The sequence below is a fragment of the Marmota marmota genome, unplaced genomic scaffold (assembly GCF_001458135.2).
Source record: "Marmota marmota marmota unplaced genomic scaffold, marMar, whole genome shotgun sequence".
NCBI lineage: Eukaryota > Metazoa > Chordata > Mammalia > Rodentia > Sciuridae > Marmota > Marmota marmota.
In genome coordinates this window covers 24,150,364-24,164,323 of record NW_026000101.1, presented here as the reverse complement: position 1 = coordinate 24,164,323, position 13,960 = coordinate 24,150,364, and the positions used below count along the sequence as shown (strand labels likewise).

Sequence of the window (13,960 nt, the reverse complement as noted above, 5' to 3'; positions counted from 1 at the left end):
CCCAATACACTTTCCCTTCTCTAAGTTGTTCTTGTCAGGTATTTTGGTTACAGTGACAAAAACCTGACTACAACTATTGGTAAGGGGAATGTGAAATAGCACAGCCCATGGCAGAAAAGTTCAGCAGCTCCTTATCAAGTTAAACCCATGCTTATTGTTAATCAACCAATTCCTAGTCTAGGTATTTGCCCCGGAGAAATGAAAAACAGAAAGACAGACAGATAGACAGACAGACAGACAGACAGACACACACACACACACACACACACACACACCATACAATACTTGAAGATTTATACAGATGAATAAAGTTACAGGAACTTCATTCATAATCACTCAAAGCTGAAAACAAATGGCTCATGAATTAAGTGGTGGTATATTCATGCAATAACATACTTCTCAGGAACAAAAAAGGAATAAGCTACTTGCTTTGGTTTGAGTATGGTTCATCTCCTTGAAAACTCATTTTGAAATTAATATCATTATGGAATATTAAGAGGTGAGTTCAGGTGGAAACTTTAAGAGGTTATTTGGGATCTGCTGTCATGAATTGGTTCATTCCTTCATGTTATTAATGGACAAATGAGTAATCTTGAGAGCGTATCCACTATAAAAGCCAGCTTATATAAGTTCTCTCGCATGCTCCCTATCTCTCACCATATGATACTCTGTGTGTCCTCAGGACTTTTCTGGAAAATGTCCATCATCAGATGTGGACTCTTGTCTTTGGATCAGAACTTTGATTCAAAATAGACCTCTTTTCTTTATAATTTACCCTGGCTGTGGAATCATATTATTGACAATAGAAAATTAACTAAGATACAAGTCATACATACAAATACGTAATTGTATCAAATGAATTTAACTAAATGAAGGGAAACAGATTCAAAACCTATATACTATATGCTGCTTTTACATGACATTACAGAAAAGTCAAAACTATGAGAGCACAAAACAGATCAGGAATTGCCTAGGGCTATTGTTTGGGAGAGATTTACTACACAGTGGGGCCCAGGGAAACTTTTGGGGTGGTGAAAATTGGAGTGATTAAAGATTTGATTTACTAAGGCATAAGTTTGCCAAAAGTAATAAAACTGTATGAAGAATCCTAGAGGTAAAATTTCACCTCATACCCACCATCAAAAAAACAAAAACGAAATCAGAAACTAACAAATGTTGAAGAGAATGTGGAGAAACTGGAATTCTTAGGCATTGTTAGAGAGAACATAAAATGTTGTATCACTCTGGAAAACAGTAAGGGAGTTCCTTCAAAAATTAAAAACAGAATTATTTTGTGATCCAACAATCACACTTTAGGGTAGATATCCAAAAGAATCTAAAGCAGGATGTTGAAGAAATGTTTGCACAGTATTATTTACAACTGTCAAGAGATTGAAGCAACTCAAACGTCCATGGACCAATGAGTGGATAAGGAAAATGTGGTATATAATAAATACCATGGCATATTATTCAGTCTTAAAAGGAAGGAAATCTTGTCACATGCTACAACTTGGGTGAACCATATGGACATTATGCTAAGAGAAATAAACCAAGTTGCAAAAAGACAAATACTGCATGACTCACTTCCATGAGGTATCTAAGGTAGTCAAACTAAGAGAACCACAAGTAGAATTGTGCTTGACAAAGTTTGAAGGGAAGGGAAAATGTGAATAAAGAGTTTCAGTTTTGCAAGATGAATCCCTTGTAGAGATCTGCTGCACAATAGTGCAAGCATGGTTAACACCGCTGACTTGTATACTTAAAATACTTATGATGGCAAATTTTAAGGTATACAGTTTTTTTTTAACCACAATCTCTTGAGGTATAATTTCTTTCTGTATCTAAATTAAATCCCAACAAACCTGACTTTTAAAAATGATCCACATTCTTTCTTTTATTCTTGCCTTTTGCATTATGACTTTATGACTCCATGAAAAGGTGGCACCTATTTTTCCACCCCGGACATAGTCTTAGCCTTGTGACTTGGTCAGTAGAATGTGTCAGAAATAATGATGTGCCAATTCTAAGCCGGGGCTTTGACAAAACTGGCATATTTCCATTCATTTTATTGGATTTTGGGGGCCTGCCATAGTACAAAGGCAGGTTAACTTATTAAAGGATGAGATTTGTGGCCTGTCAACCCAGGTGCCATATAGTCAGTCCACTCCTGAAGCTGAACTACCAAGATGACAAGCATTTGAGTGGACACATGGGATCAGAATGGTCCAGGGGAACATGAGCGGTTGCCCAGAGTCATGAAACACATAATTGATTGTAGTGTTAAGCTCATAAGTAATAAGTGGTTTATTAGGTATTTAACAACTACCTACAGAGAGGTTTTGTGGAGGAGACAATATTTGAACTTTACTTTGAAAGATGAATAGGGATTTCTTTTTTTCTTATGATTTACAAAATGAGTTTATAAAGCTTATTTTATGTTTTTGTCCCGTAGTGATTGTAGAGGCATCCTCGCAAACAATGCAAGATCATCTGAAATAAAATCCAAGCTCTTGCCCTCAGAGGGGCTTACAGTTGATCTGGAGGGATGCTACCTGTGCCAAGGAAGTGCCAGGAGAAGGAAAAGAGGTATGGCCTGAAGGAGACCAAAGCCAAGAACCACTAAGACTTTTACTGCCTGCCCTACCCTTGGGTATTTGACCGCCCGATGCCTGATTTGGTTATTTAACTCTTCCTGTTTTGATGCATTGTCGCTCTGCTTCAAAAGCAGAAAACACATCTATTTTTGTGTTTCTTCCTCTGACAACTAGCACAGTGCTAGTTTTGATGCTAAAAGAGAAAGAAGAAAGAAAACAGAGAAGGGGAGAGCAGGAAAGGAAAACTTCTGCAATAGCTTGGACTTTAGAGTAAATGGGGTTCAGAGAGGGTCAGGTATTTTCCACAACCATACTCCAGACCAGAGTGGGTGTTGCCACTTTAACTGTGGTGTCCTGGCTGCAGGCCAAGACTTAATTGTTGATGACCCTTCCTTTTCTGCTAGCCACTCTTAAGAACAACGGGTTCACAAAAACGTTCATCCAAGTCCTTAAGTCAGAGAGATGCGATAGTCTGGAGGCTCCGTGTCTACAGCCCAGCAAAAGGCAGGATGCCCAGGCCGGCCACACCTGATCTGTTTGATCAACTCCTGTAGGGGGAGGTGCTTTTGGATTTGGTTTCTTTTTTTGTCAGTGGGGGCTTTAAAGTACATACTGTTGACCTGGATCAACTGTTTCAAGGATTTCCTCTCTGTCTTCTTCATTTGTATGTATATGCTTATTATTTTGAAAAATGTTAGGTATATAGAAGACTATAAAGAAGAAAACAAAAATTTTAACAACTCAGAAGTAGTCACTTTGAATATTTTGATATATGTTGGCACAGACACTGGTGTATGTTTGAGTGTGTGTATCCTGTCCAAATTGTTTTTTCCCCTCCAATCAAGAGTATACCATAAGAAGATACCATACCATCTTCACATCTCCATGTTAATATGATACCATACCATACCATCTTCACATCTCCATGTTAATATGCTTTTACCACAATTTTTAATATTTGTATGGTACCTTATTATGTTCCAGGATTTATATAAAAATCCATATTTGTTGGCTATTCAGATTGTTTCCTGGTTTTGATTATTACCAACAATGCTTCTATAAGATTTGTAAACATACATTTTGGAGCACCTCTTTGATTTTGGCTTTGTGTATATCATGAAAGTGAATTTCTGTGTCGAAGGATGTGACTATAAGGCTTTTGCTACAAATCTGTGATACTGCCCTCTAGACATACAGTGCCAGTTGTAGTAGCATTGGTAAGTTATTTTCCATAGACTTTCACAAAAGTTGTTTTGTTATCTGTTTATATTTTTGCTGATCTATCTCTTTAAGACTTTTAATGTTGTCTATAGATGTTTTTAATCTGTTGAGTAAAAAAGGCAGAAAACGAAAATGAAAATATTAGCTCCAAGTACCTTGTTTATTTGGATCAATTTGGTTTTCTTTCTTGTTCTGCTGTGTTTGGAAATTCCAAATTAAACTGATTTGGTATGGACTCATGAGGGAACACCCTTTGGCTTTCCTGGAGCAAGGCAGTGGGCACCCATAGATCCCAATGTTAGTTATTACTATTTGGAAGCATGCTGAGAACTGTGTTTTCAGTGTCACCAGACTTTTTCATTACTTGTCAGAGTTTCATTTCAAAAGCTTTCCTAAATTTATGAACTACTCTCTCAGTGATTTCTCTTGATCTTTTTTTTTTTTTTGCATATTGTGGTTTATGAAGTGAACTATGAAAAAAAATGCACATATACTAAACTTGCAAAAATCAGAGGCCAATAGATCAGAATTATGATACTGCTTCTTTACCAATAACCAAGCAAGCTTGTGTGGGACTTCATTTCCTCATTGCAAATAGCTGTTTAACAGTCCAAGGGGGTGGTGATTGTGGGTAAAGCAGGAAGCCTCAAGTACTCTTATTCAGTATGTATTTGTGCCTGATGTTGTAGATCTTACTAATTTGTTATGATTATTATTATTTTGCGGGGGAGGTTACCAGGGATTGAACTTGGGGGCACTCAATCACAGAGCCACATCCCCAGCCCTATTTGTATTTTATTTAGAACTGAGTCTCACTGAATTGCTTGGTGCCTCACTGCTGCTGAGGCTGGGTTTGAACTCATGCTCTTCCTGTCTCAGCCTCCTGAGCGGCTGGGATTACAGGTATGTATTATGGTCCCTTGCCTAACTTGTTATTGTTTCCCCTCCATTTTAGTAATGAGAAACTTGAAGTTCAGAGATCTGACTTCACTTGCCCAGGTCACACAGAGAGTAAATTATAGATACAGCAGATGCAGCCTGATTCCAAAGCCCATTTCTTGACATGTGCATGTGAGTAACAATGGAAGTATTTTCATTTTATTCATTCATTAAGCATTTGTTTAAGGTCTAACCGAACACAATGGCACAGACCTGTAATCCCAGTGACTGGGGAGGATGAGATAGGATTATATGGACAGTCTCAGCAATTTAGCAAAACCTTGTCTCAAAAATAAGAACTAAAAGGGGATGGGGGTATAGTCAGAGGTAAAGCACCCCTGGGTTCAATCTCCAGTACCAAACAAACAAATAACAAAAACCCCACTGTACTCAGATCAAGGAATTAATGGTGAATAATAAAGGTATAAAGGTATATATAGTCCCAGTCTCATGAGACTGCAGTCAAGTAGGGGGCAGTGGAAAACATTTAAAACACAAAATCTTGTCAGGCCTGGTGGCATGCACACGTAATTTCCAAACTCAGGAGGTTAAGGGAGGAGTCCAGGTTAGAGACCAGCCTGCCCAACATAGGGAGATGCTCTCTAAATAAATAAATAAAATAAAATAAAGGCACAAATGTGTAATTAACAATTACGATTAATACCTGAAAAGAACAGAGTATAAGACAATAGGGGAGATCTTTCTGAGGCTGAGCTCTCAAAGAGATTTTCAACTTCTCTAGAGGGATGGAGCACCTGAGAAGTGAAGGTCGTCTAGCCTTCTCCTCAAGGGGACGCTTCAGAGAATGAAGATGCTCTAATGTCCACTACTGGTTTTCTGGAGAAGGGTTGTGACCATGTCCAGCTTATTTCCTTAATATGTAATGTATTGGGAAAAATCCTGTCCAGACATGGAAGTGGCCTCGCCCTTCCCTTGGAAATCCTGCCGTGCCATCCAGTTTTGCAACTTCCCAACCTGTTGCCAATCAGCTCTGCAAACTATTGGTCCCCAAATGTTTGGTGAAGCTCATACTGCCTCTTCATAAATTCTCCATGTTCTAAGATCCATGGGCAGAAATCTGGAGTTTCTGGAATGTTTATTTATTTTGTGGTACTGGGAATTGAACCTGAGGTACTCTACTCCTAAGATATATCCTCAGCTATCTCTGTTTTTATTTTTTATTATATTTTTTATTTTGAGGCAGGGTCTTATATATTGCTGAGGCTGTCCTCAAACTTGGAATCCTCCCATCTTAGTCTCTGAAATCTGGGATTACAAGCATCTATCACCACACTTTGTTGTCCATCAATTTTCATGCACAAGTTACCTTCACTTGACGCCTGGAAATTTTTCTCTATGCTGAAGATTCTGACATCCCAGAGAAAAGCTGCTTAGCTTTTTGCCTAGTTTATGGATGCATAGGCTTTGGAAACCTAGCAGCCTTTATTAAACTGAGCCACTCTTGTAGATAATAATGGAAAGAAATGGGATAATCTTTATGGATCCTGGAAGGTAAAATTAAACCACTTCACTCTTCTGGGTAAGAGGGAATTAAACTGAAACATCTGGAATGTAGAGAGAAGAATGAAGGTGAGTCAACCATTCTGGTTAATGGAGAGAGGAAGAACTTGAACAACATCTCTGGGTAACAGTGCATTTTCCTGGATAATGGGAAAAGGATGAAAATAAGCTGCTTTTCTGAATAACAGGAAGTCAGCCTAGAAAAGACAGCAAGGTAGCACCTTCAGCCCACAAGAAATAGACAACAGGTGAGGCTTTAGGCAATGATTACTTCCGGGCATAGTTTTCAAAAACAAACAGGAAGCTTGTGCCTGGGGAGGTAGGTGCCCAGGGGCTTGTTTCCAAGGCCCTTCATTACTGCCCTACAAAGTGGGCCAGTGGATCTCACGAAATCTTAGCTGTTATGTTTTCAAAACAACACATGTGTGACCCTCCCAGGTTTTCACAGTGACACAGATACAAATCCAGCATCTTCTCACAACTGCTCAGATTAAAGGATCTAGGAGAGCAACCTGGGGTGCTGAGAGTAGAACCATTTACTAAGTTATTTTAGACTTCTGAGATGATAGAACCTGAAGAGAAATTGGTCACATCCAGTCTAAATATTTCATTTTGCAATTGAGGAATCAGGACCAGAGGTGGGAAACAACTTGCTTGAAGTCTCACAGGCAGATCATGGCAGAGGTGACATTAGAGCCCACAATGCCAGACTCCTGGTCCTTTACAATGCCAAACTTAAAAGCCATTTCACAGGAATAGAGAGTAGCTTTTTGGCAGAAGCTCTTCGGACCTAAATAAAAAACAGAATGGAGATATGAGAAGAAATAAACATTATTAACATCTAATGAAAACCTTTGATGAACTAGGTATGGTACTTAGTGTTTATACGTATTTTTAAACCTCACTTAATTGTCTCAAAAAAAAAAACCCACAAAGGAGTTATTATTATCATTTTACATTTGCTGAAACTAAAACCCATGTTGTTAACTTGTCTCAAACACATGTGGCCGAGTCGGCATTGGATTCCAGGTGTGCTTGAAGACAGAGCATCAAGTTTGCCCTCCCCGCAGGCTGGAAATATCATTTGGTTCTTATGATCATCTCTAATGTGATAAAACCTGGATCAGGAACTACTCAAGATTGGTAGCATCTGCCTTTTCCCATAATGAGTGGGAAATGGGGTAGAAATTTTTTTTTTACTAAGGAGGGAAGACAGTGAGGAGCGGAATGCCTACTCTATCCTAAAATTATAATTCATACTGTGAAGAAATGATCACTGGATAAGAATATGGTCTCTGAGCTTGTGTTAGATATCATTATTCCAATGGCACCTTTATTTTGGCCCATGGATTCTCACTGCCCTGAAGTATACTATTTCTCTCCTAGGTTAGAGGGAATTTGTTTTGATTTTTACTTTTTAAAAATATGTATATAACTTACTTCTGAAACACTGTTGGTTAATAACTGTGAAATTCTTCCCATTATAAAAATCTTTGTTTTGTTTTTGATACTGGGTATTGGACCCAGGGGTGCTTTATCACTGAGCTACACCCCCAGCCTTTTTTTTTTTTTTTTATTTCTAACAGGCTCTCAGTAAATTGCCCAGGCTGGACTTGAACTTGTCATCTTCCTGCCTCAGCCTCTGGAGTAGCTGAGATTACTGGCATGCACCACTGTGCCTTACTCATTATTAAAATCGTACTATGCCAAGTGCTTCACGAAATTAGATCACCTTTTTAGATGAAATGTTAATAAAAATTAAAGCTATAGCTAGTAGCATGCCTGTGTTTGGGCTCCTGGCCAGCAAATAGGCCATCTGTGTGAAAGAAAACAGACTAACAATTTTGGACTCTGTTCTCTCTTGGTTACGCTGAGAACTGACCTCACCGGTGCTTTCTCAAATTAATCGCCTTCCAGGTTGTGTTTTCTCGCCACAGGAAACTTTTTTCCCCCCCAATGCAAACCATGTGGGTTAAACTGAGAATACAAAAGCAAAAGCTCCCCACGCCCACAAGACCCTTCTGGAGCTGGGGGAGCTGTTAGAGGTCCCCCCCTCCCAGGCCTGATCTTCATCACATACCATACATAGGTGGAGAGCTTGTTATTCCCAGGTCTCCGCCTATGAGAGGATACCCCCATTGTTTCTGAAAATGCTGACCAGGACTCATAACTTTCAACAAAAATTCCTCTACTCCTACAACAGCAGCACAGGCAGAAGCAGGAGCAACAGATAAGTGTTTTGATGAATTGCAAGATGGACAGGGCTTGCAGTGCCCCCAGCCCTGCTGATACCAAATGCCTTTAAGATACAGCCTTTCCCATCCTAATCTACAAAGGAAACAGGAAAAAGGAACTTAAAACTCCCTGTGCTCAGACAGAAATGAGACTGTTACAGCCTGCTTCTGTGCTGTTCCTTCTTGCCTCAAACTTGTAAACAAGAGCTAGCAGAACATGCAAGTGGAAAGTCACAAAGCTCTGGGTTTTTGAAAGGATCCTTGGGACCTCATGCACATCTGTGGACGCTGGATGGAGAGATTTGGGAAAGCATGGACTCTTTAGCCGGCCTCGTGCTCTATGGAGTCAGCTTGCTCCTTTCTGGTAAGGTTTGGCTTTATTTTATTTTTATTTCATGTTTTTAAAAATAGCGACTTTCTGGGCTCTCTCACCAAATCTTAGTGCTGGTTAACTAGGGGTGGCTGTAGCATCCGCACCGTTTCTCTAGGACTCTCCAGTTAATATATGTACTCAAAGCCCTTGTGGCAAAAACTGATTTTTCTAGAGCTCTTTTGGGTGATTGCCTCCTCTGTTGCCATAAACTCTCTGTGGACTGATTAAGTCACCTGATTTAGAAAGCTCTGTTTATTACTGTGCACTGTTTTCTTGCTCCTCATTCTGGAGTGCTTCCTTATTAATAAACCAGAATAAAACTTGTTTTTACCTGCTTCAAAGAAAACCTTCAAGTTTTAAAAAATAATATTCATGTCAAGTATTATGGGGACCTACTTAAGACAATGTGCAGACTGTTATTGTCAAACAAGAACAAAAATATTTTTCTGTAAAGATTTCATATTCCCATCCTATTTTAATGAAAGCAGCCAAAGTCTGGGCTTTGTAGTACATAATCTTTATTTCACTTTAAACAATATTTGGCATATAGCAATTCATAGTGCTTATTGGTCCAGTGAAGTTAAAGCTTAGACAGTTACCCAGATCACTGGGCACAGGAGAGTACCGAGACCTGGTGTGGCATTAAGAAGTGGTTGGCCAGAATGTGTTGGGACTTAGTGTACTTGTTGCACGGATTCTTTCAATAGTGGTGTGCCCCAGTAGCTTTCTCCACCTGTGTGACACAGGCTGAGCAGCATTGAGACCTGAGTGGCAGATCACACATACATTATCATTGCCATCAGTCTCTTACCTCTGGCTTGAAAATGTTGTAATTATTATAATGGAAATTAAATTGATATTGGAAATGAATTTGGGGAAATTTACTTAGCAGTGCAGTTTATATTCTTATTTTTCTTTGTTTGAAATATTAAGTATTTAAAAATTCAATAAGATAACCGAATCGCATACAGTTTGTTCTATATCACTTTCAAAAATAAATGTATTGGAGGGGCTGGGGTTGTTGCTCAATGGTGGAGTGCTTGCCTAGAACATGTGAGGCACTGGGTTCGATTCTCAGAACCACATGGAAATGGGTGAATAAAATAAAGGTATTATATCCATCTATAACTAAAAAAAAATCTTTAAATAAAAAAATGTATTGGAAATTTGATTTGATTTTTTTTTTTTTGTACTGGTGATTGAACCCAGGGCGCTTAACCCCAGCCCCTTTTTTATTTAGAAACAAGATCTTGCTGAGTTGCTTAGGGCCTTGCTAAATTGCTGAGGCTGGTTTTGAATTTGCAATCCTCTGTGGCCTCAGCCTCCCGTGCCAGTGGGATTATAGGCATATGCCAGTGCGCCTGGCAAAATTAAGTATTTTAAAGAGTAAGAATGTTTAAAACAAATTACAAAAAATGAAAGATTCTCTTAGATGGTTTCAGTATATAGATTGTTTTTATTAATGCAAAATGTTGATTTCTCTATAATCACCTTTAAATAATTATGATTCCCAATTTTGGGTTTGCTTTCTTTCCTGGACCCAGGGTTTGCTTTCTTTCCAATTGTCATATTTATTAGTGATACAAAATCTGAAACCAGTTCTACATTAGGGATTAAAGGAATGCAAATTCCAGGTGCCTTCAGTTTTTCTGATGTACCTTTTAGGTTAAATAATACACAGAGCTGTTTTAATTCACTTTTCCCCATAAATGACCATGTTGTATCACTTCGCAATTAGAAGCTTAGAAACATTGTCACAAGATTAAACAAAAAAAAAAATTTATGTGGCCAAAAGAGTTACTATGTGTCTGACTTTAGTACCTTGAAGAAGAGGGTGGGGAGAAAGACCCCCCCCCCAGCACTGACTTCCAGAGAATAAGCAGAGGGCAGGGAGGAGGTCATGTTCTTGTGAAACAGAAAGGGGGACCCTCACAATGTTAATTTCTGGGGTAGGTCTGTTGTGTGGAGTCCTATTTGTGTTCTCAGTTTTAGCTTCTGTGAACATGAATGCTCAAGGCTTGGCTGTTGCGCAAAAGCAGTCTAGCTTGCTCGTGTCCATAGCTGTAGGAACCCATTCAAGCCAGACTCCACTGCAAGACTAGAGCAGTAGGGCAAGCGATGTACAGCTTATAGGTTTCTCTCTTGTCCAATGGGTAGTTTCATACTCCTTTTTTTCTTGAACCAAGAGAATTGGAAAAAATACAGTCCATTTGCCTCAATAAAAGTGACTCTGGCTGGTGAAGATGCTGACCCATAAGAGGTTCGAAGAGATACGTAGCTGTCAGAAGAAACCTTCCCACAAATTCTTACATTCTTATACTTGCCTTTCCCAGTTAAGAATCATTGCCAACTTCAGCTTACACACAAGTTCTAATAAACATATTACCTTTTCCTTACTCTCCCATCCTCAAACTAGGTAGTTCTCTCTGAAGAGTTGAATATATTTTCCCCTCCTGCACCAAAATTACTCTTTGTGCTTTATTATGGAATGTGCTATGTGATCAACGCTGATGCAAAGGGAAAGTCTCTGGTCGCATGTCTTCATATCTCTTTCCTGTCTCATTTGACATTTTAAACAGTGAATGAATTCAGAGATGGCAGAGATCTTCTCTGGGGTGGCAGAGGAAATGCAGTTATTGGGTAAGGAAAGTGGGCCCAGGTGGAGCCTCCTTCTTAGCAAAGATCTTGGGCGACTAGAGTCAAGGTGGAGTAGTCAAGGGTGGAAGTCTAGAAGCTGGGATCAAAGACACACCTTGGGATTATTCTCAAAGGAGAGAGGTTTTACTTCCTTCACAAATGTCCCCTTTATGCATCCTCTTTGAAGGGAGGTCTTAGCACTCCCCTTTCAGCCCTGTCCTGGGAGAACCTCCTGGAAGAGTCTAGTTCTTTTAAGAATCTCTCCAGAAGGGAAGGAGCCTTCCAAGTCCATCTCAAAAGACTGTATGTGCTCTGAGGGATTTAGATTAATGAGCTCTCAATTCTTCTGAAATTATCAGCGTCTCCTAAGGCTGTACTCATTAAAAGATATGTATGTGTGTATGTGTGTGATTGTATGTGTGAGTGTGTGTGTGTGTGTGTGTGTGTGTGTGTGTGAGAGAGAGAGAGAGAGAGAGAGAGAGAGAGAGAGAGAGAGAGAGATTGTGTTATGTGCCTGTGCCTGTTTGTTGTGGAGGACTTACTTGTTAGCACACAGAATTGGGATTCAAATAGATTTCTCTAGGCTACAAGGGTTTACTAAAATCAAAAGATACCATTTCAAAATAGATAAATGCAAAATTGTGTTTGGATTTAGTATGTTCAATGTAGGATAGAACTGGCTTGTTGAAAGTTTCTTATGACACCCAGGATTTTGGTAATACATAACTTTCATGGGAGCTAACACATGCTCGACTTGCTAAAAGATAATGCAGAAAGTATATGTTGCATTAGCAGAAATAAAAGGCCCAAATCAGAAACAGTAATCGTTTCACTCCAATCCACAGCTTAGAACACAGCCATTAAACACTGATGACCCCAAGAAACTTGACAACAGACCTAGTGGGAAAGTCGAGGGATTGAAAGCATGAAGTCACAGATGTGAGATGATAATGTCAAAGCCCCAATGGGATATTATCCTCATCTTTTATGGATGAGACTATCCTTTTCTCAGGGTTGATATAAAGATCGAAGGTGATACTGCATGTAAAGTGCTGAACCAGTAAGAATTCTCTTAATAAGTGAAGCCAATATAGTCAGAGGAGAAGTGTTGCTGTGAGGACCACCATGCTAGTCAAGACTGATGTCATCTTTCCCAGGATGCAGGCAAGTCTCTCACTATTCAGTGTCCTCCTACAAGAGCTCAACATTATCCAGTTCCTCAAATCATGCACTGGCCACTCCTCGCTCAATAAGCCAGCTCACTTCACCCACTATTCAATGTCTCCCCTACCCATTCATCCTGCTCATGGCCCTTCTGCTTCAACCAGGCCAATCTCCACAATCTACACATTTTCTTCTTGGCTCTTGTTCATGCTGTTCCATCCATTTGGAAGTAGCATTTTTCATCTTCATTCTCCAAACAGTTCAGCTCTGCCTGCCTGGGCCAAACCTGTCCCTTGCTGTTGTTCTTCCCTTAGTTCTGTACAGCCCTTGGAGGCTGTGTCTTTGAGCTCTGGGCACATGAATTTAGCCCAATAAGCCTCTAAAATATTTGAGAACAGATGTCATTTCTTTTGTATCCTCGTATTCCATGTATTTAATGTCTAATAATTTTTATTGAATAAAATTAAAGGTGGTAAACAACCGTTGATACTCCACGACAGATCTGAAAGAAAAAGGAAATGTTGTAGAAAAGGTTTCAGCCAGGAGGAAATAGTAGTAATAAATAGTTATAATCAGTTTTTGTATTTGTTGTAAGTAGTATTCACTCTTATCCTAAAAGTTTAGCTTATGTTAAATATTTCCTGTCAACAAAGTGAAAAGAAAACTTCCTTCTTCCCTTTGTTGATACATGATACATTCATAAAGGCATGTTTAAGCAGGTCTTTACTTGATATTAGATATTTCTTGATTTGGACCTTATAGTTCTGCAAGTAAACATAGTACAAATGCTAATAAAACATTTTTTAATTCTTGAAAATCTCAGATTTTGTAAATACCTCTATTTTGAATAATACCTCTATCATATTAACACAAAATTTATCTCATATGCCTACAATTCATCTTGAGCTTTTCAAGGACTACAAAAATTTTCTTTGATGCAATGAAGCCTCAACATCCAAATGAAGCATGAATATTTGTTTGCTTTTTACAGTGCTGAGGAGTGAACCCAAGGCCTCACACACAGTAGGCAAGCACTCTGCCACAGAACTATACCTTCAACCCTTAAACATAAATATTTAATTGAATGTCTAAAAACACAATGTCAACTTAATTAAACTTAATATAAAGAAAATGAATGATATTTGAAAACAATTTTAGCTTGAAATTTTCTCACTTTCCAAGAATTACTAAATAGACATGAATATTGCCAAAAAGCACAGCCAATATTAGTTATGAGTTATGAGTAGCCAAATAATTTTAAAATCAAGACAAAAAGG

At 38.8% G+C, this 13,960-nt stretch overlaps 1 protein-coding gene across 4 annotated transcripts in view; it reads left to right on the top strand.

The window, feature by feature from the left end:
- The first annotated feature begins 8,375 nt into the window (after positions 1 to 8,375).
- Positions 8,376 to 13,960, top strand: part of Tek (TEK receptor tyrosine kinase) — a 113,211-nt gene continuing 107,626 nt past the window's right edge. Inside the window, exon 1 of one of the 4 annotated variants that reach the window (XM_015492476.2) lies at positions 8,376 to 8,873. In XM_015492476.2, coding sequence (XP_015347962.2) covers positions 8,822 to 8,873 — 52 coding nt within the window. In that variant the 5' untranslated portion in view covers positions 8,376 to 8,821. The remainder of the gene's footprint in view (positions 8,874 to 13,960) is intronic. The other 3 variants (XM_015492477.2, XM_015492474.2, XM_015492475.2) reach the window with 3 other exon arrangements.